The sequence below is a fragment of the Mugil cephalus genome, chromosome 9 (assembly GCF_022458985.1).
Source record: "Mugil cephalus isolate CIBA_MC_2020 chromosome 9, CIBA_Mcephalus_1.1, whole genome shotgun sequence".
Lineage (NCBI taxonomy): Eukaryota > Metazoa > Chordata > Actinopteri > Mugiliformes > Mugilidae > Mugil > Mugil cephalus.
In genome coordinates this window covers 5,141,189-5,166,651 of record NC_061778.1, presented here as the reverse complement: position 1 = coordinate 5,166,651, position 25,463 = coordinate 5,141,189, and the positions used below count along the sequence as shown (strand labels likewise).

Genomic DNA, 25,463 nt, shown 5'->3' with positions numbered 1-25,463 from the left:
CATCGAGCTATTTTCCCCTCTGATGCACCTATTGTTTGGCAAGAGAAGTGTTTAATTAATAGCGTAAAAATGCACTGGTTGACAACTAAAATTAAAAGAATATGGTTTTTGGTCTATTGATGCTGCTTTAATTTGAGGGCATTACTGCACGACACAGGCCTCAAAGCAAGAGTAAAGTTCAGGGTAGATGCAATCGCAACAGAAGGAACTGGAAGCCCTCTGGCAGAGGCTCAGCTTGCCGAGCCAGTAGGTTGAGTCTAGGAGACATAATCATCTGTTCTACAGCCATGAAAGAAAGACAAACACGCCTTCAACGTTGCAAAACCACTTCCGGGCCTTAGTTGATTCCCTGATTGTACTATACTTAGTTGAGAAAATACTGATACTCCCAAACACACTGAACCCAGTCAGGTTATCAATAGATTTTTATTCAGTCTAGTGCCAATGTCCAATCCATCAAATCCATGTTTTACTATGTAAAATAAACATGAAATGACACGCTAATCTTTTATAATGCCAAAATCATTTTCACAGGCACTTAAAGTTTCACTGTTTAGTGTCAAATCATTTATTTTGTGGCAACACGTTCAAACAAATGGTGAAAGTACAAAACTAATTTGAACACAATAAACTCGATGGTTGGTGTCTTTCCTCTGATGTGCTTTTTATCTCTGCTTAGAGCCTCAAGTTACTCCGGTAGGCACTTTTGGTAACATCTATTTTTCCAGGAATAAAGTGCTTGGTTACATAACATGATGCAGTGATGTGAATGACGTGCACTGTTGACAACAGCTCTGGGTCAGTATTTCTTCTGGTATCGAGGGCGACTGTTAGCGGAGGATGCACGGCGCTTCTGGTTTGCCACTTTCGCGTCCTTTGATTGAATTAAAGAGAGAAGGTAAGGAATGAAACAACTTCCAAGTTGTTCAAATTATTGCATTGTGGAAAACAAAGATCCCTTAGGAATACTTACGTACGGCGCGTCGACAAGCACGAGGCCATGTGTGCCAGTATTTACCCCAACATGTTCCTGCACACCTAAAAATAATAATAACAGGCGAGAGTGGTTATCCTGCATTGAATTTCCATAATAATATTTATTTTCTGTTATGCACAGACCCCCAGCAGCTCAATCAATCACTTCTGGCCTCAAAAAAAAAAAAAAAAAAAAAGCAGCCTCTACAAAGTGCTCACAGTGCAGCTGGTGGTTAAGTCTGTCCAGAGAAAGAAGGATTTTCTTCTCCTCCAAGGAAATGGTGGTGAGCCCCTGCTGTTGGCCGCGCTGCTGCACTGTTCCAGACCTCTGTGTTTGGGCAGTCTCCATGGCAGCAACAATATCCCTCTCCTCCACTGGGCCTGCAGCGTGTACTTCAGCCAGGTGTAACTGGGCTGCACGCTCCAAACCTGACAGCACGCGAAAGGTTACGTTAAAGGCAGGAGGCATTTGATGTAACGTATGATGTAAATGTCGAGATGTTTTTAATTATTTGCACGTTGCATAACATACGGTATAGTGCATGTGCAGGAACGAGTTTTAACCACAATGTATGTAGATGTAGTCACTTTACCTTCCTTTGGAAAACTTGAGTCCTGAGTACTTGAGAATGACGGTCTGACCAGTTCTGTGGAGTGTTTTGTTGACTGCACAAAACAAAATAAAAACACGTTAAACAATTAAAATCTTGACCCCATCACTAAAGACTGACCTTATATCGTTTTTATGCAGCCTGTAGTATATTGCCACATTTATAGGGTGCAGGCAAAAAGGACTATGAAAACTCAATATAAAACAGTTAATTGTGCATCAGTGTAAAACAAAACAAACAAACTGCCAACTCAAGTCCATCCAGAATGTCCGGATGAGCATAAATCATTGCGTATAATACGTTTTAACCAACAACAAAGAGAGCACGAACAGGACTGCGAAACCAATTATACAAGTTTAAACACACCCACTTACTGATCTTTAGCAATTACTCTCACTCTTCCCACCTACCTACAGGGCAACCGCACGCACGCACGCACCTGAGAGGTCTGAAGAAGCCTTCTGTTCCCCGAACCAGGAGGCTGCCTGCTCGGCTCCAAGCACGCTTTCCGTAAAACTCGCCCACTCTCCGGGGCCTGTCTCCTGGCCACGGTTTTTGCTGAAAGAAGATTTATTCACTGGAATCGGCGCTTGGGGAAAGCACACATGCAGGGAATTATACCACTTCACATCATTGTGTTTTATAAGCCATAAGCTGCTTTTCTGTTGTTTACAAACCCAAGACGAATGTGTCGTCTATACGGTGCAGCTGCACTGGGGCATAAAGTGAGAATATATGCAGCCGCTCCAATTCCTAAATAGTGTTTTTTCATATAATGGAAAATCATGGATTAGATCCAGGTCCTTTGATGTCTTTAGCAGAAGAAGCTGATGCGACTCTAACGGTTCATGGAAACATGGGCCAGATTGGCACAAGTTTGAAGAAAAGAAGGCAACAGGCCATTTAAAGACAGAAAGTCTTTAAGGTCAACTAAGCCCACAGATTATCATCCTTCTTATCTTATGAAAGTTAATTGAAATATTGCTTTCTTTTCATCATCAAACCACAAGTTAGTTGATCCGTGTAATGATGTCATTTACTGTATGGATGAAATGAATCAGTTTCAGTAAATAGGTAATTAACTCTAATTGTAAACAATAATAATAATTTCTTCTTTAACAAAAAAAAAACAACTTAATTTCCCCGTCTGTGCAATGAAGTGTGAGGGCGGTTCAGATTGTCACCGGGCCTGCGTTAAGAATAAGGAACAAAAAGCGAAGGCATGTAGTGCCGCTGGTGTTCACGTCGTTAAATTTAAAGTCGGACGGAAGCAAATATGCCGGAAAGAAACTGCGTTCGAATCAAAATGACATCTCCGCCGGCCGGCAAACCGAGCCTGAGCTGTGTGAGGGGCCGTCGGCCAAAATATACATTACCGTCCTTGGTGGTTAAGGCGCTGCGGACGCCATGCCAGAGCTGAGAAATCTCCTCATCTGTGGGAGTGCAGTCTAAACAGAGGCCCTTTTCACCGTGCGCCATCCCTCTTCTTCTGTGGTAGCTGTCCTGATGAGCCGCGCTCGGTGCGCTTTTTGCGTTGCCCTCCGAGAAGCGGCATGCGTACGAGGGCGGGAGAGGTGTGTACATAACACCGCTGTCTGCTGTGATTACATGATGTGCGTCCGGCGAGAAGAAGCTCTCTGGGATGCTCTTGTGCTCTGCGGCTTGGGCATGTTTATAGCTGCCATATGGATTCTTAGTGACGTACGCCGTCTTCTCTTCTGCTGAGTCTGTGCGCGGAGGGGGCCGCGGCACCATTACCTTCCCTTGGGTTTTGGCAATCTGACTCACCTCGGTGGCAGACTGAGGTCGTATGACGGTGCCCTTTCTTGTTCGTGAGGAAACAGGACCCGCTCCGGCTCTGGCGGAGCGCTCTCTCCGAGGGACCTTGGGGCCGCCGGCCCTGGCGCTGCTCCGCGCCACCTTGACCTCGTCCGCTCGTTCTTGGGGCAAGTTGACTTGAACCCCCACATCTGCCCATGCTTCCTTTGTAAAGTGATAACGTGCCGAGGCTGCAGGGGTCACGCCGGGTCCGGCCTTGGGAGTCCCTGAGACCGCGGTGAGACTTAGCTGGTGGTCCTCCGAGCTGCTCTTTGACTGAAGACTGGAAAACTTGCTTTTCATCTGCTTCGTTGCCGCGTCATTTTCCTCTTTCTCCACATGCACCTCGTCGAACCAACGCAGCTTCTTCTTGACAGCGGCGTTTCCCCCCGTGTTAGTTTTTGCCCTCGTCAACTCAACGCTGTCTCTAATTGCTAAAGCCACTTGTTTCGCAAAAATCAAATGCCCTGAGCCGAACACACGCGTGGTATCTCCTGACATATATTTGGACTGCTTTTTAAGGATTCCTTTGATGAATCTGACTTCGCATACAGAACGAGACGTCGCCATTGATTCGGGCATTTTTTGTATTTCCTCCTCGGGACATTCGAGACATTTATGCACATCTGAATCAACATTAGACAAGCCTGTGCGTTCCAGCAACGCTGTATTTATAGGCTTCTCCGTTTGGGGCTCCGAGTTAGAAACCTTATTGAGATTGTTCATGGAAGCCCTGGGTTCTTTCTGGGATGGCAGATGGTAGATTTCTTTTTCTGTTTTCTGAAGAGTTCCTACATTGGATAAATTATCTGTTGTGCTGTTGTTCAAGAAAATATTTGGCTTTGGGGAAGCCCCAAACAAAGTGCCTTTGCTGTTGCCATCTTTGGTAAGAAAAGGAATTCCTGCGGCTTGTGAATATTTGAATGATCCGTCATCGTGGAACCTCTCCTGTTTGATATCCACCGTAGACTCTTCTTTGGGTTTTTTGAACTCAAGTGCTTTGCAGCCAAAATCAACTCTGTTTGTGACAATGATGTTGTCACTGGGAATATTTTGTGGCGAGTTTGGCCCAAAGTGCTCTGGGTCTCCGCTAATAATTTCACAGAGAGTTAATAAGTTACAGTTGTGCAGAGCAGCCCCCGTCTCTGGTTTAGGTGTTTTCTGAACAGACGTGAACTCCCAAGAAGCTTTAGAGAAATGCAACTTATTATTCAGCCATCCGGATTCCTCTTCCGTTTTCTGCTTGGGTTCGTGCTGCTTCCTCGGTTGGGCCAAGTTATCGCCAAGAAGCATCATCGCCGAGAAAGACGTCAGGTCTGACGTTGGGCACAAGTCGTTTTGCTTCCTCTGGTCCGGATGTGCCTTCACGGAGTCGAGCAAGAACGACGAAAAGGAACGCTGCAGATTTTTTGCGTTGTGACTGGGCTCCTCGCTCTCCAAACTGTCCTTACTTGAAAGGATTTCAGAGTCACAGCGATCAGACAGGTTGCTGCCCTGAAACAAAAGGAAATTTGTTAGTAGAAAATAATATCTTTTACAGTTCTAGGAATATCAAGGCGAGGAACACTGATCCAATATATACACATATTTTAAAAAATACTTAAAAGTGATTATGCAAGTGTTTTAATAGTTTTTCACACATAAACAAAGTTGGAAAACATGCTTGATTTTATTGACTGTAAATTCATTCAGGTGACACCTCTAATAATAAATCCCCTTTCCAACATATCATCATCACATGCTAAATCGACTGCATGAACTTGTGACAGGTTTATGAGAACCTCTTCCTTCTAGAAATGATAGCTCTTCACACACATCACACTAGAGGGCGCTAAAGGCTCAAGAGAGGAGTTTGTGATGCAGGAATGGGTTTCGTGGCACAGTGCTGCCCCCTAGGAGCCTCAAACAGCATAATCTACATCATGAAATGTCCTCAAATCTTTCACGCTAATACGTGCAGTAATACATTTGTGCCCTCATTCTATCAACAGACTTGTCCTCGCACACCACACCGGTTTGTTTGACATTTGTAATGTATGGTGTATACTGAAGTGTGGCCAGAATCAAACTATCTTTGTGCAGTCGAAATGTGTGTTTACACCGTTTCAATCACGGTGAAAAGAAAATTAGGAATTTAAAAAAACATCTGGAGTGATGGAGAGATGTTTGCCTAAATGTATACGGTGATTTATTCATGCCTCGGTACTGTTATGAAAACTTACGAAGCTGCTGATCACTCAGATTTAAAGTTCTTGATTAGCTGGTTAGAGCAAACAGGCGCTGTATTTTAGATTATACAAATGCATGGAGAGCTTACTCAAATGCAGAAACATCAGTGTAACTGGGGAGACAGCATTGTCTACAGGCTACATCAATCAGACCGACAGATAGAAAATGATTTATTTTAGCTTTCATAAACACGTGTAAAGCCAGGAACGGTCTCTTCCAGCAGGAGGCTCGGCCACTTTCTAAACTGATGGTATTCATCAATAATAAAGACTGATCAATACACTGTTGTCTCATGGATGATCTTTTAGCAGAAGATGGTTCCTCTGCTGACATAAAAAGGTAAGAGATACAAATAAGCATCCAGCGACATAAAACTCCCACATGAACCAAGCAACAAGTGAAACCTCAGGAGGTTAACTGAGAGGGTTAGAGTTCTTCAAGTGAAAATACCTGTGGGCTGTCATCTTGTTGCTCCTCTGCTCTGCTCTGCTCCTGTAGCAGTTTAGTGTAGGCCTCCAAAGCACAGAGCACTTGGCGGTGGGAAGATTTAGAAACTGTGGGAGGCTTGGGAGAAGGAGTGCAGCTTCTTTAAGGGAGAGCAGAAAAGAAATACACATATAAGGATGTACCACTTGTCCAGTCAGTAACACAAAAATACCACATACTAACATATTTTTGGTTTATGAGAATGATGTAATCTTTGATTAGTCTTTTTTACCTGCTCACATTAGTGTTGCTGGACAAGTTAAAGGGGTTGCCTTGGATTTGATTGAGCGCGTCTTCAATATTTCCGACATGTCTTCTAAAAGCTAGAACATAGAAACCAAAAATCTGTCAACACCACGAGTGTTCTCTTTTCTAAGTGATTCATATGTAATATACATTTCTAACATTGTCTGCGTCTTTGAGAAGGAGGTAGATGGGCTCTCTGGAAGCGCTCAGTCGCATCCTGTACTTGCTGCCTGCGCTGCTGCAGGATGTTGTCTCTCAGCCGTTGCTCCTGCACGTCCCACTGCTTCCATCTTTCATCCAAGGCCCTGAGCCAGGAAAAAAAAAAGGAGCAGAGCATGAACCCGGGTCACAATTTAGCTGATTAAATCTACTCCGGCCATGTTTTATATACAGAAACCTGAGTCGGTTCCTCGAGATATGTTTGCAACATCGCCATTAATAAATTAAAGCTGCCATCCGCGACTGGGTACACGGAGGAAACCAATAATAACATTAACACAGTCTGCAAGGGTTCAGCGTTAATGTTATTAATAAGCAAAATGGTAATCAATGTCAACAAGAGGAGCACACATCTATTAAACAGTGCTGGGAACCATAGCAAATGGTAGCTCAAGAGTTTTCATTCCTGTTCTGTTAAAAATAAACATTACATTTGAGGCTAATGTTGGAGTTGTCTAAGAAACAATGATTGCCTGCCTTTGTAACATTTAAATCTACCTCTGATGTTACACTTTCACCTACAGCTGACCATGAATTTACATATTCTTACATGCACTTGCTTTAAAAGCAGGAGTATTCCCTTGTAGCCTCTTCCGATAGCTACGGAAACACAAGCATTTATGGTGTTATTAATAACCGCCATGGATTAGGGACTCATACGGGGATGAACTTTGCAGCTTTAGCCATCACTTCGGGTTGCTCAACAGATCTATTTCCAGGTCTAGACTGCAAAATCCTGTCAACACCACCAATCCCTCCTGCTAAGCCCGGGACAGGACCATAAACTACCGCTGTTCACCAGACCAACAATTCCCAGCATGAAATGGAAGATGCTACTTATTCACCATGACCTGTGCAGCTTTGGGTTGCAGAAATCACATAGTATTGTTTGTGCTGTGCATAACAGAAAAAAACAATAACATAACATTATTTGAGAACTGACTTCCTGCGTCGGGTGGTTTCCAGAGAGAATTTGCGAGCTCGGGCTCTGCATGACTTCTGCTCCTCGGCCAAAAGTTGCCTCTCATGTTCGAGGCCTCCATCAGCTCCCAGCCTAGAGTTTCTGCAAGTGAGCAGCTAAGGAGACTTCGCTTCACATGACAGTCAGTGGGCAAGTGTCACCTAAATAAAACTTTAAACTTGAAAATAAACCATTAACTTTGCGAATAACTAAAAAATACGTGCAGGATACGAGTGGTAGAAGAAGTTGTCCTGCAGAACTTGCATCCTCCTGTTGATCCCCGACTGACACCGAGCTGACGCACAGGATTCAGGCGCTAGCTGCTAAGTCTGCTAATTCAGCCATTTTCAGGGCGAAGATAAACCTGCAAAGGAAATGTGCGGATCCGCATCGTTGCAGCTTATTCTGAACAACCGCTTAAAGTCGTTTAAAATGTTTGGAAAAGGCCAGACTGAGTCGATAGACGCTTCAGCTGAGTCCGTCTGTGTACAGTGGCTCCATGATAGCAACCGAGGACGCAGTTCCTTGACAACCGGGGGAAAGTGGTTGTTCTCGCCATGTCCAGCAGGGGGCTCACTGGTAAAAGTGGATGCTGCCTTCAGGCGCACCGGAAAGTGTTGTAATATATACAATTTACGACAAAATTAAGTTAAACAACAAAGAGGATAGAAACGGAACGACGACGAAAATAAATAGTACCATAGGGTATCAGACGTATAAAATACTATTTTGAGTTGAGATGATGTATTATTATAATAGAGTTTATTTTTTGTAAAGATTAGAAAAAAACTGTGCGTGTGAAGGCACCTTTCAATGTCTCATATACGTAGTTCCTGGATAGTAAATTAAAGTCGTGAAAAAAGTATGATTTTTGCTTTATGACAAACAGGATTGAACATCTCTCCCCAATCACCAAGACATTTAATATTTACAGCAATATGTTTTTTAACTAACATCTAAATTTTATTTATTTATCCCTAGAGGGTAATTAAGGGCACGCAGGGCAGCCAACATTTAGGCAACATAGAATAAACAAATTAAATATATATATATATATATATACGAAATAACTGGAAAATTATATTCAGGGGTAATTAATGAGATTCCACAATATTTGGAGGGGTTTAATCTACTACGTTTGCAGACTGCATAGTGATGAACGTGTTTTTACACTGCTCAGGTTCGCAAAATCTAAAGGTGTGCTACCTTTTACATTTGATTGAGTGAGTTAAGAGGATTTAGGAAAATCTGCCTTTTTCTTGATTGTTTATTCTGTTTTATGGACAGGGCGCCACTGTATAATCTGTCTCCCCTGCATTGAACACCATATAGAAAATAGTGGTGCTATTGCTTGGAGCCTGCACTCCGACAATTACAAATAATCCTTTATCCCTCTGCCTCACTTTATAGCAGAATCCGTTCGGTCGGGGGAGTTCTGCCGAGCATACAGTAAATCCTCTATTAGTTTGACTAAGTGCTTTAATATCTTGGTTTGGGGTGGCTTAGGATACGGGGCGCTCATTGAAAATGGAGGGAATTAAACGCAAACCCCATAACAGTACTAAAATGCAATAGCACACCTGCTAGGAAAACGCACAATGAGCATGCAAAAGCAGCACTGTGCGCATCCGGTGACCAGCGCAGAGTGGGATTCAGATTGAGAGTCGGACTGACAGGAAGTCCAGAGGCTGAGGCGCCGACAGTCGCGTTTGGACGAAGGCTCGTTAGGATTTAATAAAGTAAAAGTTAAGTCTGCTGGGTTGACCCTTCTTCTGTGAGGTGAGTGGATCATTTTGTTGGATTTTTTAAAAAAAGTGCAGCGAAACAAAAGAGAATTGTTGTTGAAAGATGAAACTGAAGTAAGGAAGCACATAAAAGGACCATGAGTGTTGAGAATGTAATTTAGAGATCTGATATGAAGTCATTCTATTTTTAAACGTATTTACTTTTCATTGAGTGTTTCATTACTTGTCTTTGAGGGGAGTAAAACTAATTTTAAGCTACTATACAAACGTTTTGTATGTTTTGTATGCACCCTGTCTAACTCAAGTGCATCAGTAAAATAGAGACGTTATTACCACTTTGATCATGCCACATGCATGTATTATTTCCTCCCCTTTCTAATCTGATCTCTCACTTTCTTTGAGTCACATCCCAGATGCACGCAGAAGCACAAAAATAAAAATAACAAGGCACTGTCAGAAATGAAGCCAGATAAATCTCATGGAACCATTTTTAAGTCAAAAAAAGCTACAAGTTATTCATGACCAAGCCAATTCAATTTTAGTAAGGTGTTTGTAATTTTCCCTGGCTGAGCATCAGGACACATTTTTAACATTGATGTTGTCTCAGTCAGTACAGTCTAGAATGCATGAAAATGTGAATTTGTACTGTGTTAGAGCAACTTCTGTATATACTTCATGCACTCATATGCCCAGTTGTATAAAACCTTGTTAAGGCTAATTATGACCGAATGAATGTGCATGTCATCATCTATCATCATTGTGCATCATCTGTGCCGAAGCAATTAGCTCCTGAGATAACCACGTTATTCAAATGTAATTACCGAACAGAAAGTAGATTTACTCATTTGACAGTGACACAAGATATAACTCATATTAAAAATAGTCACAGTCACATAGCAGTGACATGGTTGCGTCGATCTGTCGAAGAACACTTCGGAAATGCAAAAAAGGATTAATGGACGGGTGGTGCAGGTGTCAACAAACGAAGGGGAGCAGATGACGGATCTGTGGGTGGTGTCACACATGTAGTGTGAGTTATAATTCAGCTGATACCACCTGGGCATTGCATGTCGCTGTCCAGCCAGTGCTTGGACAGTGTCAGTGTGTCTGGTTGGGAAAAAATAACAGCTCATCTCGATTCATTTAAAATGGGTGTGACTCGGACTCAGGAACAAAAACTAAACATTTGAGCTGACAGTGATAACTTTACAAATGTATCTGCAGTTTTTAGTCAGATGATGCATCTGACTAAAATGTATTTTCGTGTGTTTAGATGGAGCAGTGAAGGGAAAACTACAATGCTACGGCAGATTGCAGCCAAACCCCGGAGACCAGCCGTGCGGGGAGCTGGTTACCTGTTTCATGCTCAGTCTTCCTCATGCCTTTCTGTGACAGAGGAAGTGTTTTTAGAAGCCGCAGAATATGGCAACACTCCTGAAGTGAGGCGGATGTTAGAAGAGGTGCCAGAGCTCAACGTCAACTGTGTGAATTACATGGGCCAGAATGCACTGCAGCTGGCAGTGGCCAATGAGCATTTAGAGGTTGCTAAGCTTCTACTCAAGATGAAAGACCTGGCCAGAATAGGAGACGCTTTGCTGCTGGCCATCAGCAAAGGTTACGTCCGCATAGTCGAAGCCATACTGAGCCACGAGGCCTTCGAAGACGGTCAGAGGCTGACTTATAGCCCCAGTCGGATGGAGACTCATGATGACTTTTTTTCCTACGACGAGGATGGCACACGTTTCTCTCACGACATCACGCCCATCATCCTGGCTTCCCAGTGCCATGAGTATGAAATAGTGCACATACTCCTGCTGAAGGGCGCTCGTATAGAGCAGCCTCATGACTACTTCTGTCAGTGCCGGCTCTGCACTGAGCAGCAGAGGCATGATTCTTTTAGCCATTCACAGTCTCGCATCAACGCATACAAAGGTCTTGCGAGTCCAGCATATCTTTGCCTCGCCAGTGAAGACCCCGTGATGGCAGCTCTGGAGCTTAGCAATGAGCTTGCGGTTCTGGCAAACACAGAGAAGGAGTTTAAGGTAGTAAAAAAACATAAAACAAAGTACAGTATTTTTGCATCACATTAACTGATATATTACAGTCTTCATTTGGGGTTTTTCATGTGTACTTTAAGTGATTAATGATGATGATGTGTAATATATATTCTTTTGCAGAATGATTACAAGAAGCTGTCCATGCAGTGTAAAGACTTAGTGGTGGGGCTCCTGGACTTGTGTCGAAACACTGAGGAAGTTGAGGCCATTTTAAATGGAGACACTGAATCAGGCCACAGCTCTGAAACCTTCAGCAGACAAAACCTTATCAGGTTAAAACTCGCAATAAAATATGAAGTTAAAAAGGTAAGCACACATGAGTCAATTTAGACTCTACTTATTTGTTTTCATATTCAACCTTGTGGCCGAATATGAGCGTAATCCTTTGTCTCCGTCTCTTCCTTTTGCGCACATTGCCCAAACACACTCGGCCTCCACTGGGTCAGTTTGTGGCACATCCAAACTGTCAAAAGCAGCTCCTCTCCATCTGGTATGAGAACTTATCTGGACTACGTCAGCAAAGGACGGTAGTTAAAATTCTTCTTGTCCTTGGTGTAGCTGTTGGGCTGCCGATCTTGTCCTTTATTTACTGGATAGCACCGTCGAGTAAGGTCAGTTATAAAGAAATACATGTTGTTTAACAGAACTAATGGGTTGTTTGATGTTGTTGTTTAACAGTTGATGTTTTAAAAAAAAAAAGTATCTGGACACAGCAATTATTTCACTGTATATTACAATTTAAGTCACCAATGTGTACCAAAATATAAAAGCAGGATGAAAACAATGAAATCCCAATGTCCTCAAATGAGTACTTGTGAATTTGTTAAATTTGCATGTCATATCAAACTAGAAAAGTTAATTAGCATAAATAAACAAGTATAGAGAGTATGCATTGACGTCACTGCCACCTCCAACCACGCCCCCCTGAGTGGGAAAAACACAGTGTAATGTAGCAGAAAATACAACGAGACCGGGGAAAATGTGGATTATCAGATCAAATAAAGGGCAACTGGACTCGACAATGATCCATATGAACTAGGATGTTTTTGGAAAAGTGGATTAACCTCAGTTTCAGTTAGTTTAAGTTAATTTTTAATTAATTTTTATCAGTATGATAAATGTAGCTTAATAAAAGATGCTAAGAGCTTTACCGAGAAGTAACGTTAGCCATACAATACTGTAACATCTGACAGGACGTTAAAGGGATGACAAGGAGCGCAAATATTGCGTTTATTGTTTTATTGTTATTTATTTTTGGAACTGAAATAGTTACTGTCGGCGGTAACTACGCCAAAACAACAGCATCCACAAACTTATCTGACAGAACTTCAAGAACGTAATTTAAGGTTTCAGTGCCCGTATTGCAGTTGTTATTTTCATAATGCAGCAATCCATTTTCTTTGTGGCCGTAACCATGGAGACGTCGCTTGCTGTGACGTCACGTGCATACCCTCTTGTACCCCTGGCTACCTGATGGCAGACAAAAGTGTCTCCTTATGAGGACAACTGGTCTAAATGAAGCAGAATAAGCTGCAACAAACCTAAAACTTAACGTCCCCACATGAGGACACCGGGTCTCAGGAGGTTAAAGGTGATAGTGTTGATAACCATCTATCACCAAAGTCTATAAAAGAGTATGAGTGTGTCAGGTTGTTATGGAGTTATGTTGCTCACAAGATAAGTCTTTCCTCAATGTTTGGTAAGAACGAAAAATCTGTGTTATATAGAGAAGACAGTTAAATTATTAATGGACAGCGCAATATAATGTTGAATTTTATTCTGTTTGCTGTTCTCTCATTTACAGTTAGGGAAACTCATGTGCGGACCCTTCCTGAAGTTTGTAGTCCACGCAGCCTCTTTTGTGATATTTCTTTGTCTGCTGATCCTGAACGCTGCAGACCGCTTTGAGGGAACGTCGCTGCTGCCTAACATGACCGCCCATGATTATCCATCACAGCTTTTTCGCATGAAGACCACACCCTTCACCTGGATGGAGATTCTCATCATGTCTTGGGTCATAGGTCATGAGTGTAAACGTGCTTGAACTTGCAGCCTGTGTTTTCCGGATTATTGGGTCACATCTATTTTTTTTTTTCAGATTTTCTCCCATTAAGTCAGCAGATTTTTTTTTTTTTTTTTATTACATTATGTTAATTTATTAACTGTCTTGTCTGCTTCTCATGTTTTAAGTAGGCCAAGGATATGTGCATATGTGCATTCTTTCCATAATGTACCATAATAAATTAAACTGGCAATGACTTCCAATGTAATGCTTTTACTTAGTTCTGTAGGCAACTAGACAGTAATAGAGAACCCTCTGAGATTTGAACATCAACTCAAGTCTATTATTTATGATGTTGCACATGTTCAATTTATATAAGCCATAATATAATTACAGAGAGAAACTTTGACTGTCCACCAAATCTGTGACTTTTCTTTCCAACAGGGAAGATCTGGGAGGAATGTAAAGATATCTGGAAGCAAGACATTCGAGAATACATCTCAGAACCCTGGAACCTTCTTGACTTCAGCATTTTGGCCATTTTTATGACCTCTTTCATTGCCAGACTGATGGCTTTCTGGCACGCTTATTCTGCCCAGTGTTATGTTGACAAGCACTACACGAACCTGTCCAACACGACACTGCCTTATGAGATTCAGTATTTCCAGCTGGGTAAGTGTGAAGCCAAGAAAAGCAATTCAAGAATTTGTATTTGATACAAATAAAAAAATATCCTTCCACTGCTCATTTTGAGACCGAGAACCACCAAGCTTTGTAAATTACTGCTATTTCCTATTTCGATGTTCAATTCAACATCAAAAACCACCCAGGCTATGTATTTACTCCAAATTAGGACTCCTATCACAGGTAGTCCTATTACTGGAGTAAACACTGACTACATAAAAGGTGCCCTCACATTGAGCATTTCTTTATTTTCAGCTCGAATTCACTGGATGCCCTCAGACCCGCAGCTCATTTCTGAAGGCCTCTACGCAATCGCAGTTGTGCTGAGTTTTTCTCGCATTGCGTACATCCTGCCTGCCAATGAGAGCTTCGGGCCTTTGCAGATCTCTCTGGGACGAACCGTAAAAGACATCTTTAAATTCATGGTGATCTTCATAACGGTCTTCGTGGCTTTCATGGTGGGAATGTTCATACTGTACTCGCACTACCTTGGAGCCAAGCACAATGACGCTTTCACGACGTAAGTGTTCAACGCACTGTTGTCACACTGTCAAAATGGCTTTGTGCCTTTGGATACAAACTGTGTTGAATGACACTAAACTAATTTAATCCCCACTTCTCCATTCCTCCAGACTTGAAGAGAGCTTTAAAACATTGTTTTGGGCCATCTTCGGACTGTCAGAAGTAAAATCTGTGGTCATTGACATCAACCATAAGTTCATTGAGAACATAGGCTATGTTCTTTATGGGGTGTACAACATCATCATGGTGATTGTCTTGCTGAATATGCTCATTGCCATGTTTAACAGCTCCTTCCAGGAAATTCAGGTACCAGCATCCACTCCCCTATTTCTGTTTTTCCTTTCTATACTCACTGTTTATGCTAATTAACATTTTTATTAGATGATTATTCTTTTGGAATAGTTTATTTAAGAGGAAATAATAAAACAGAAACCCATTCCTGTTCTCACCTATTGCTGATCTGACGTTTCCTTTGTCTCTTACACCTTTTCTCCATTCCTGGTGCAGGATGATGCAGATGCTGAATGGAAATTTGCCAGAGCGAAACTCTGGTTCTCGTACTTTGAGCACGGTGGCACGCTGCCCGTGCCGTTCAACTTAGTACCTAGCCCCAAGTCTGCACTTTCCTTCTTGCTGGGGATAAGGGAGTTTTTCTGGGATGTACCTCAAGGCAAAAGTAAAGAAAATCCAAATCCAAACAATGTGATGGAGCTTAACAATGTGAGGCACCTTCTGCTGAAACAAACTATATATATATGTATAAATCAATGATGATGAATTACATCAAAAGTGTGCCTGCATTTATTATTTTGTTTCTAATCTTAGCTGAGGCAACAGGAAGATCTGAGTGGAGAAGCATCCCAGTGTGCAAGCCGTCACCAAGTAAAGCAGTCCTCATTTCCTGATGCTCATTAGACTGTTATTAACGGAGCTGGGTAGCTGACAGTAAATCGTCTTTCCAGAGTAAAGCTTTGCAGACACAGACTTGAACAAAATGTGCAGTGCATCATTTAAAACCCATCTATTTCATCAAACCTGCTCACTAATCAAGTTTGCAGTTTTATTATTGGTAGTAACTATTGTCTCATCAGTTAAACACTGAAAACTTCTATTCTTCATTCCAGAACATAATGAATTGCCTCATCAAAAGATACATCTTGAAAGCACAGAGAGATAAAGATAACGATGAAGTGAACGAAGGTGAGCTCAGCATTTTTTTTTTTTTTTTTCATATCCGGGTCACCCAGAGTGCAAGAATTAAAGCACCATTTGATCTGGTTAACTTACACAGGAGAACTGAAGGAGATCAAACAGGACATCTCCAGTCTTCGCTATGAGCTGCTGGAAAGGGACGACCATGATATGAAGACGCTGGCAGAGCTCATCAGGCAGCTGGGAGAAGTCGTGACTGTTCAACAAAAAGAAGAGGAGAAGCACGAGCTGGATATACTTTCTTTAAAAATGTAAATCTTTGGAGACATTTTCAGTTTGGACTCGAAAGTATTTTCTGGGGTCAAAGGTAGCACACATCGTGAGGCTTAAATGATAAAACCCGTCCTTGATTTTATTTTCCTTTTGCCTGAGAACTGGTGAAATTGGTTTTGTTCCTGTGTCTGTAAAGTTGGCCACATGGTGGCACCCCTGTAATTTTTTCTCTTTGCTCATGCACACTAATATGCATTACAGACTTCTAACTTACTGCATGATGCCGCTGTCAGTTACCAGCAGGATAAGTTCCGATTTAGATGCGATTGATTTGCAGTAAAATGTTTGAATATGTCCGTGGCGGTTATGTAAGTGGGGCATAACATAAATTAAAGCTTTTGGATAAAATCCATCCTCAGAGCAGCTTGTGAAGAGAAATTGCTTTTTCCTGTAATGTTACCTTCAAGTTAATCAGCAAGACTCTCGGCTAGACGCTCAAAACAAGACATTAACTTCTGTTAGATTTTATTAATATCGTACTTTATTGAAATGGTAATTACTTAACCATAAGGTTTAATCACTGCAATTAAAATCGATGTTGGGTAGCTTCTTCGCATGGAGCACACGGGTTTAAGGGTCTTTAAAATAATCGCAGCAGATGCTGTTGTGCCCATTTGCTGTTGCTGTGAAGCAAGACAAACGTCTAAGAACAGTCTGACATGTCATGCAGACAAACAGCTCACCCCCATGTAGTCGGGCTAGAGGACTAAAAGCATTGGTTTAGACGGTAGCTGCCAAGCCCCTGAATAAAGCTACAGTGCAGCATCATTACCCAGAAACATTATTTATGGATTTACCACCTTTACCGTATAATATATCTGAACATCATAAGACCAAAGTGTCTGCAATATTTGATTAAGAAAGCACCAGAAGGTGGTTATGCAAGTACTACAGGTTATTTGTGGTGACCATGAGCCAACATTCACAGATAAAAGTATTGTGTGAAAACTAGGTCATTACAGCATTTGAAGAACTCATCATGTAGATATGAATGTGTAACTGTTAGCCAAAAAATTATGTAGGGCGCAGCATGAGAATCTTTTCCCATGTTGTCAGAATCATGACGCAGGAGATAGGGCCAAGGCCTGTGCGTGCATCATGACTACCTTCATCAGCAACATCCATTCTTGGCTGATTAACTTGAATAGTGAAACCCTCTCTGTTATCTAATGGGCTCGACAGAGAAGTGAATTATGTGAGTGTGGATGAGGTAAAAGGCACTCTGACATGATTGCTTTTAGAAACATAGATGACAAAGATGCATGGATAAACATTTGTTTCCCCCATCGAATGTTCTTCACGTGTATTTGATCTTGTCTTTTTTCACTCATATATTCATCAGTTATAGAGAAAAATGTGTACATTCATACATAAACACAATGCAACACAAACGCTTCCCCATATACCCACCCTTGGTTACTGAGAAAAGAAAAAAAAATGCTGCAATCTAATCCAATGCTGCAAGTGTAGCATCAATGGGCGAGTCAGACAAGCTGACACAAGGAAATGACTGATTAGAGATTCAACTTCTTTACATACTCAACAAAGACCACGCTCTAATGTACAATATGTGTCACAAGAGTCCTTTAGTCTATATGTCATTTTTTTTCTAACTGAAGTAGAGACAGAACCTCCTGAATCCATCTCCTAAAGGGCGGGCATTTGTTAGATTTCCAATTCAATAAAATCACCCTGTGAGTTATGAGACTGCAGAATGCTATTGCTCTTTTTGTGTATTTGTGACACATATTTGTCTAAAGCAAATTTTTTATGACTGTTTTAGTAACTGTAGGTTCAAGCAGCATTGAAGACATACATGTAAAAAAGCAAATTTGAAACCTGAAGATGATGATGATTATTATTATTATGGAATAAAGGGAAAAAAAATATATTGGTCATTTGTAATTCTGTAATTATTTGAACTGGTCATCGTCATTTAGAACGGAGGATCTAATGCATCTGATACATCTGAGCGAGACTATAAGAAATGCTTATTAATTTGGTTAAGCCATAACAACATTATCTCCTTTTCCAGAGACACAGTTAGTTTCCAGTACTTTCTAAGTTGGCCAAACATGTCGCCATGTTCATGGACTGGGTGGAGACTAATGGCCCCTGACATTGAGATGGTCCATTGTTGATTCTCCTCTGTGGCAGACTATACTTTAGTGAGTGTAGTGTATCTCCATACATACTGTACCTCGAGGGTGGCTCTGCACGGATTCTTCCACTGGCATCCTTGGATGATTGGCTGTGCTGTCAGAATAAGGAATACTGGACATCTATCCACATTTGAAACATGACACTCACAACCAGAGCAAGGACATATAGTTGCAACTTTTTTCAAATGTTACGCGTTTATTTTCGGGAAGAAGTGACAATTGCACTTTAAATCGGTGTAGACGTCCGTTTTCGTTACTTTTCTGATGTAAAGGAAAGGAAGGGCGAAGCCACAGCCTTCCTCGACGGGGAGGAGGGTTACAGGAAGGTCTCTGAGCCACAACTTAGCACACACCTTCCAGTCTCCGGGTGCGCTCTGGGTTCAGTCTCTGCTGCGCGCTACGACGTTCAGAAAATGGAAAATAAAATAAACGGAAAGATGAGCACCATCAGCACTCCTATTTCCGATTCTACCAACACGAGAGCGAGTGACCTGGTTGAAGCTGGTTACAGTAGATCTAATACTAAATTATCTAACGATGCGCGGTCTCTGACTTGCATGTCCTCTGCGCGTAACTTTGGAAACGCTGGCGCACAGATCCACAGTCTCAGTACAAGCGGCGACGGCACCGTTTTTAAAGACTGCAACATTCTCGATGCTTCACTTGCTGGAAAACCTTTTTATGATCGGAACAATGACTTTCTGAAGTGTGACAGTGTTTCTTGGGAGAATTTTGTTAAAGTTCAGAGGATGAATGTGGCCGCTACCGAAAGTTTGCCAGGCGCAGACTTAAGCCTGTCCACGAGCACCGGAGCGTGCAAGTTCATCAAAGATGAGAGTGAGCCTTCTGTGATTATGGACAACCCTTGTCCAAACTTTGATTCATCATCTGAGATGTCTGCTCTTGACACCTGCTGTGACGCCGACAGGAAGACGCAGCTGCAAATTGGCGACGGTGAATCGACAAGCTTTACGCCAGTGGTTCCTCGACCAGGGCTGGAGGGCTCTCCAAACTTTTTGATCGACCTGAACCAGTCAGAGCAGCTAGGGAACCCGGCGAGGACTGACTCCAGATGCGGTTTATCCGGGAAGGCTGTCATCAACTTTGATTCCAACGCACAGGCAAATACGCAACTAGCGATGTACAAAGCCGAGGTTCCCCGATGGCAGATGCAAACGTCTCCGGCTGAACCCCAGTACTGGTGCCAATCAGTGGGGGTGACCGAGGACCCGTTCACATCCAGCGGGTTTGATGGGATCCAGAACCAGACCCTGTCACAGAGGAACTCATCACCTTTCTCTGCATTCCCCGGGTAAATATGTCAGATTTTTCATCATCAAACGTGATCTTTGAATGTAAATCAGTTGTATATTGTGTGATGGGTAGTTATAGATAACTACTTGATGATGAAATTATTTCTGATTAATCAGAACAACGGATTATTTGTCTGTGCGCAACAAGTTATAATCGCTCTGAGTACGAGATGGAGTTCCATCCTACTGATCTTTACTGCCACTTGTCTCTTATGATCAGTTTTTCATTTCATGGATGATGAGTGTATATATTCTTTCTTTGTTCCAGTATGCCACCTCAGAGAGTGTGTGTGATCTGTGGGGATGAAGCATCCGGCTGCCACTACGGAGTCTTAACCTGTGGAAGCTGTAAAGTCTTTTTTAAAAGAGCGGTTGAAGGTGAGCAAAGAAAAAGTTCTGAAAATGATTAACTCACTTACACATTATTCAGGCAACGGTTTTGGGTTTGATTGTTTTTTGTTTTTTTGTTTTTTAGTATATTCCTTCAAATGTCAAATATTATCCAAGCCACATATGTGGAACAGAAGGGAAACCAGACAGTTTTCCAGAGATATTCTAACATCTGGCCTTTGACAGAAGATCAAACAGATGACTGTAGCCCTTCCATTTCACAACTCCTTGTTTTCCTCCTCCCATTTGTCTGTGTTCAAACAGACTGCATGACGTGTTTGATTTTTAGTCTACCTGCAAATGAAATTCCTTTTCTTCTAGCTTACAGCTTTATTTCTGTCGATCTGGGGTTTTGTTCCTGACAAATAACCTAAAAAAATAACTGTCCTTCTATGGAAGTTTTTAAAGGTTATTAGCAACAGTATCACACTGACAAGTTTACACCATGTTCTTCATCTTGGACTTGTTTTTTTTGTTATCTTGCAGCGCGAGATATATTACAGCCACTAAGTCTCACCACGTCCGTGTCACTATGTCCTCACAGCCTTGCCTCTATCTAATTTCCTTCTCCAGATCTCCCTGCCTCAGTGCGGAGTAGCCGGTCAAGGGCCCTTCAACACTTTTTCCTCCTCATTATGTGCCTCTCCTGCTTCTTACATATTTGGAAATCAAGCGCTCTTAACATTGTGTGCATTGTCTGTGTCCATTTCCTCAACAGGCCATCACAGCTATCTCTGCGCTGGACGCAATGACTGCATTGTGGACAAAATTCGGAGAAAAAATTGCCCCGCGTGTCGCCTTCGAAAGTGCTATCAAGCAGGAATGATGCTTGGAGGTACCGTTTGGTTGGATTTCTTTTTGAATGCAGCTGATGCACCCGTACGGCAGAAATGACACAGATTTGTTGTGCTGCGCCAACAGCACTTTGAAATCATGATTAGCATCAAAGGGAATATTCACGGTGCTTAGATCAAAAACACAATGATGGACCAAAATGAAACAGTATCCCTTTGCATGCAAAAGTATTGAGCTCTTTCATATGCTGGTTTGAGCAGCTTTACCATTCAGAATATGAATTTATTATGCATAGAGGGGGAAATTCTGGAGCACTGTGATGTGTCATCGTACAACTCATATCTAACCACGCCTTTTTGTTCATGTCACAGGCAGAAAGCTGAAGCGTTTTGGGGCCTTGAAAGCCTTGGGTTTGGCCCCGTCCTTGATGTTCCAATCCCACTTGTCCATGTCCAATGACAATCAGGCCTTGACCACCATGTCTTGCATATCTGGCATCCACGAGATGCAGCTATCCCAACAAATCCTCAGCATCCTGGAAAACATCGAACCGGACATTGTGTTCTCCGGTTACGACAGCACCCAGGCCGACGTTCCTCATCTTCTGCTCAACAGTCTCAACCGGTTGTGCGAGAAACAGTTGCTGTGGATCGTCAAGTGGTCCAAGTCTCTGCCAGGTAACAGTTCTCAGGGTCACCACAGCTGTCACCATGGGGATCCCCTGGCAGGCCTCACTGAAGGTCTCAGCCTTAAACACTGAATTAGATAGAAGGCTTTTTTAACACCATGAACACTGGACATGAAATAAGTTGTTCCAAGTATGATCTTATTTCAGTAGATTTCATGACACACCTTGAATCTACAATGAAGGAGAATACACACACAAACTAAAGTTTGTTTTCCGCAGGGTTCCGTAATCTTCACATCACTGATCAGATGACTCTCATCCAGTACTCGTGGATGAACCTGATGGTGTTCTCGCTCGGCTGGCGCTCCTTTCAGAACGTCACCAGCGAATTTCTGTACTTCGCACCCGATCTGATTCTTAGTCAGTAAGTTACCGTGATCACGCTGTCAATTCAAGCTGGCTTTTGAACTTTGACACATTTATTCACAATTCGACGACTGTGATGAGGAAATGGAAACAAATTCACGTTTTTCTATCTGTCAGGGAACAAATGAGGAGGTCTCCGATTTACGACCTCTGCCTGGCGATACAGTTCATTCCTCAGGAGTTCGCCAATCTCCAAGTGACCCGGGAGGAATTTCTCTGCATGAAAGCCATAATATTACTCAACACAGGTAAAACTCAGCTCATTCCCCTTGTGTCAATTTGCTTCATATGAATCAACCGCGCCCGCTCGGTGTACAGTGTTGCAAACAGCGATGTGAAGCTTTGATGACCATTTACCCAAGAGCTGCACAATAGACGGGGGTGCTGTACAAGGTGACTGGAGCTTTGCCAAGATTTATGTAGCAGCTGCTATCAAGTCCAAATCCCACACGGAGTGAAAAACATTGTAATAATAGCGTGTTCCTTCAAAAACAACCATTGTTGATGAACTATTCTGTAACATTTCCTCTGTGTGTTGTTTTTTGTAATTTAATTCGGTCAGTAGAACAAATATACAAATACAAAAGAAAAGAAAAGGAACACAAATTGACAGAAACCTAAACAGAAACACATGCTCACAATATTTTCCAAAGGTTCCAAGGCTAGTTCATGAGAACCTCTTTGTTCTGCAACATTTCCTCTGTGTTTGTTTAGCCTTCATAGAACAGAACGCATACACACGGTTAAAGGTGCATCATTAATATGCAAGACTCTAATCTGCCCCTAGTGCCTCTTGAAGGACTCAAAAGCCAGGCAGCATTTGAGGAGATGAGACAAAGCTACATCCGGGAGCTGACCAAGGCCATTCACATGAGAGAGAAGGGCATGGTGGCCAGCTCCCAGCGATTCTACCACCTCACCAAGCTCATGGACGCCATACACGATGTAGGCTCCCTCACAGCTGCTCACACTGTATTCGTGTATGAGCGCCAAGATAACCATTTGTGTGTGTGTGTTTTTTTTCTGACAGATAGTGAAGAAGGTCAACCTGTACTGTCTGACTACCTTCATCCAGGCAGAAACCATGAAAGTTGAGTTTCCAGAGATGATGTCAGAGGTGATTGCCTCCCAGCTTCCCAAGGTCCTGGCAGGCATGGTGAGGCCCCTCTTGTTCCACACCAAGTGACGACGCCAGCACAGACATGGCAGCTCTGCGGAGACAGCTCGTGACTGGACAGTTACTGGATTTTTCATTGCCTTCGCAAATGTAGTCAGGCACCTATCTACGCTTTTCAAAATGCGACCGTCTAGAGGAGAAACTGAATGAACGTGTTTCTTGAAATGTTTTTTAGCAAGACATTTTCTCAATATTTTAAATTCAGAGCCGTCAATCAATAAAGCTCATCTATATTATTCTGGTGTATCCACCTTTTCCCAGTCTACATATTGTGTACAGATGTTACTGGCTAGCTGAGACGCTATAAGGTTTGGAGGCCGTACTGTTATTTTTTGTACAGAAGCTACAAAAGAGTGCACATAAAAAGCATTATGTTCCTATAAAGAACAAATGTAGACTGCAATGAGGCGAGCCATTTAGACCAGTGGAATTTATTCTACGGAGCAGCAAAGTGACTCATGGTGTTTTTTTCAGGGAGGTCTTTAAAGTATTAGTAAAAAATTAAATAAAAACTTGACTGTGAGTTTAAGTTAATTAGAAACCACTGAGCAAACGTCCACCACAAAGCTGCAATTTGCCTTTGAGGTATTTCAAGTGAACATATTGTATTTTATTTTATCTTTTATCTGGATTAATCTGCAGACAGATTTAATCTGTTAAAAAACAGAAGAAAAAGACTAAATTGATGGTAACTTCCTTGTCCCAGATGCATTTTAGTCAGTTAACACATTAGTACAAATGATCTGACTAACAAACTGGACATTGTGACATAAAACATTGCTGCCTTGACAGAATAAAAACGTGCAATAAAAACTTTATGTAACTACGGACACGGTGTGCCCTATGTCATGCTAGAAGAGAACTGTATTATCAACTACATCATATTATATTATAACAGTAACAAAGACACTGAACCACAGGGCTAATAAATCGCACAGTTTATTTATAGACATGTTTATGCTCGGTCAAGATACAGTAGATGATTTCAAGGGAGCAAACTTCCAATGCATAAAAACAAAAAAGAACGTCGAATGCTATTCAGGATATAAATATCACTTCTGTGTTATGCCCCAGTAAATCCAGACTGGAAAGGGAGTATCAGTCCAGCTTCACTGTTCAAGGCCATCTCACATTCTTAGAGATGTAAATGGAAGAGAACATCCTGATCTTGGCCAGAGCCAGATCTCAGATAGCCTCCCAAATATATTTTGGGCAAACGGAGAAAGTTTTACTTTGGAATAATCTGTCAGTTTGTATTAACTGACGAGTGTAAGGGTTGCTGATTATTTTCTTTCTTTTGTCTTTTTTCCTAAGTTTTACATAATTATGGACTCTGTATTTTGGGAATGTTGTGAGGGAAATAGAAAAAAAACTATTAAATGGCATTTTTAACATAATATAAACTGATATTTGTCTAGCTGTAATTACTAGTACACCAGTGCACCAGCAAGTACAGTACCACAACAGATATTAAATGTAAAGGCTCCGTTTCACTAACATTTCAATTAAAACAGTAAAAACTCATTTTTACATGTGACATATATTTGATGTGACAGTGTACAGTAACGAACCGTAATTGGAAGTAAATATTTTTGATGAGCAATTATAGAAAAAAAAAACCTATGCGCATTATTGTACAGTACAGTACCGTGTAGCTAAACAGAAAGTGCACTGCAGCAGTGAGCAGGTTCAGTGAATGAACGACGTCCATAAACAAAACAAACAAAAAAGGTGCAAACCATTTATGCTTTTTTTTCTATTAGATTCTAATAGACTAGAATATTTTGCTTATTTTAAATCACAGCTTGTTCAATTACAGGTAATAAAAAAAGAAATGTTTATGAGACAACATTAACAACTTGATGAAGGTTTTATGTTGATATAGATGGACGTTAAAAGGATATATATTTCTGAGAATAAAATGTGTGAAATGGGATATGATTGTTTCTGTGATTCTGTAGGCTAATACTGGTACTAAAAACATCAGTGCAGTCCACGGGTTATACATTTACACCTAACAATAACATTATACTTATTTATTCTGAGCATATTCCCCAGAAACATTGAACTATATAGTCACTACATGAAGGGAGGTATATCTTTAGGCTGCTAGCGCTGATGAAGCAATTGCTGCTCGGATTTAAAAATGAACAAAATGCAGAAATGGCAGTTACTAGCAACAATAGTAACATCACGACAAGTAACCACATGGTCTAATATTATTATTATTATTTGTTTTTTCCATGGATACCATGAAAAAGAAGTTTACCACCAGTTAGAGGAAGACGACATAATTCTCAGGGATTAACCCCGTTCTGCCCTCGTATGTTGCTTGGAGCCAGCCTGGTTCAATAGAGGGGTAGACTACGAAAGAAAAGAGAGGACAAAATACTTAGAGAGAGAAAAGACGGCTAGATTTCTGATCTGAGCTGATTGCATAATACTAAAGATTAATACATAACAAGTTGCGGAAGAGTGAGTCAGGCTTCTTTTTAAATTCACGGTGTACTTTAGCAAACACTATCAATTATT

General features: G+C 41.6%; 4 protein-coding genes across 7 annotated transcripts in view; 2 read left to right on the top strand and 2 right to left on the bottom strand.

Moving 5' to 3' along the window:
* Positions 1 to 407: 407 nt before the first annotated feature.
* Positions 408 to 8,067, bottom strand: cep126 (centrosomal protein 126). Its single transcript, XM_047593316.1, has 11 exons — positions 7,777 to 8,067; positions 7,528 to 7,647; positions 6,525 to 6,670; positions 6,352 to 6,442; positions 6,084 to 6,219; positions 2,963 to 4,898; positions 2,026 to 2,144; positions 1,569 to 1,641; positions 1,195 to 1,404; positions 974 to 1,038; positions 408 to 874 (listed from the first exon to the last, which is right to left on the bottom strand). Exons 1-11 carry the CDS (start codon positions 7,809 to 7,811, stop codon positions 800 to 802), a joined length of 3,006 nt encoding a protein of 1,001 aa, XP_047449272.1. The 5' UTR covers positions 7,812 to 8,067; the 3' UTR covers positions 408 to 799.
* Positions 8,068 to 9,014: 947 nt separating this feature from the next.
* On the top strand, positions 9,015 to 16,400 carry trpc6b (transient receptor potential cation channel, subfamily C, member 6b). The gene is made up of 12 exons (XM_047593399.1): positions 9,015 to 9,324; positions 10,564 to 11,332; positions 11,468 to 11,653; positions 11,794 to 11,958; positions 13,152 to 13,368; positions 13,794 to 14,021; positions 14,289 to 14,553; positions 14,666 to 14,861; positions 15,063 to 15,275; positions 15,381 to 15,437; positions 15,680 to 15,755; positions 15,847 to 16,400. Exons 2-12 carry the CDS (start codon positions 10,589 to 10,591, stop codon positions 16,020 to 16,022), a joined length of 2,523 nt encoding a protein of 840 aa, XP_047449355.1. The 5' UTR covers positions 9,015 to 9,324; positions 10,564 to 10,588; the 3' UTR covers positions 16,023 to 16,400.
* A 1,783-nt stretch (positions 16,401 to 18,183) lies between these two features.
* On the top strand, positions 18,184 to 23,167 carry pgr (progesterone receptor). The gene is made up of 8 exons (XM_047593400.1): positions 18,184 to 19,514; positions 19,784 to 19,893; positions 20,624 to 20,740; positions 21,072 to 21,377; positions 21,608 to 21,752; positions 21,872 to 22,002; positions 22,542 to 22,699; positions 22,785 to 23,167. The coding sequence occupies exons 1-8, from the start codon at positions 18,616 to 18,618 to the stop codon at positions 22,938 to 22,940; spliced, it is 2,022 nt and encodes a 673-aa protein (XP_047449356.1). The 5' UTR covers positions 18,184 to 18,615; the 3' UTR covers positions 22,941 to 23,167.
* A 687-nt stretch (positions 23,168 to 23,854) lies between these two features.
* LOC125013091 (rho GTPase-activating protein 42) overlaps positions 23,855 to 25,463 on the bottom strand; it is a 63,151-nt gene continuing 61,542 nt past the window's right edge. For all 4 annotated transcript variants that reach the window (XM_047593394.1, XM_047593395.1, XM_047593396.1 and 1 more), the window contains one exon: positions 23,855 to 25,295. In XM_047593394.1, coding sequence (XP_047449350.1) covers positions 25,207 to 25,295 — 89 coding nt within the window. In that variant the 3' untranslated portion in view covers positions 23,855 to 25,206. The remainder of the gene's footprint in view (positions 25,296 to 25,463) is intronic.

Excerpts from the sequence above, each read along its gene's own strand:
- cep126 (XM_047593316.1), bottom strand. The coding sequence starts at position 7,811 with ATGCAAGTTCTGCAGGACAACTTCTTCTACCACTC. Across the intron at positions 4,899-6,083 it reads AACAAGATGACAGCCCACAG|GGCAGCAACCTGTCTGATCG; the intron begins GTATTTTCACTT and ends CTTTTGTTTCAG. Across the intron at positions 1,642-2,025 it reads GGCTTCTTCAGACCTCTCAG|TCAACAAAACACTCCACAGA; the intron begins GTGCGTGCGTGC and ends TGTTTTGTGCAG.
- trpc6b (XM_047593399.1), top strand. The coding sequence starts at position 10,589 with ATGCTACGGCAGATTGCAGCCAAACCCCGGAGACCAGCCGTGCGGGGA. Across the intron at positions 11,959-13,151 it reads GGATAGCACCGTCGAGTAAG|TTAGGGAAACTCATGTGCGG; the intron begins GTCAGTTATAAA and ends TCTCATTTACAG. Across the intron at positions 14,022-14,288 it reads GATTCAGTATTTCCAGCTGG|CTCGAATTCACTGGATGCCC; the intron begins GTAAGTGTGAAG and ends CTTTATTTTCAG.
- pgr (XM_047593400.1), top strand. The coding sequence starts at position 18,616 with ATGGAAAATAAAATAAACGGAAAGATGAGCACCATCAGCACTCCTATT. Across the intron at positions 20,741-21,071 it reads AGCAGGAATGATGCTTGGAG|GCAGAAAGCTGAAGCGTTTT; the intron begins GTACCGTTTGGT and ends TTCATGTCACAG. Across the intron at positions 21,753-21,871 it reads CCCGATCTGATTCTTAGTCA|GGAACAAATGAGGAGGTCTC; the intron begins GTAAGTTACCGT and ends TCTATCTGTCAG.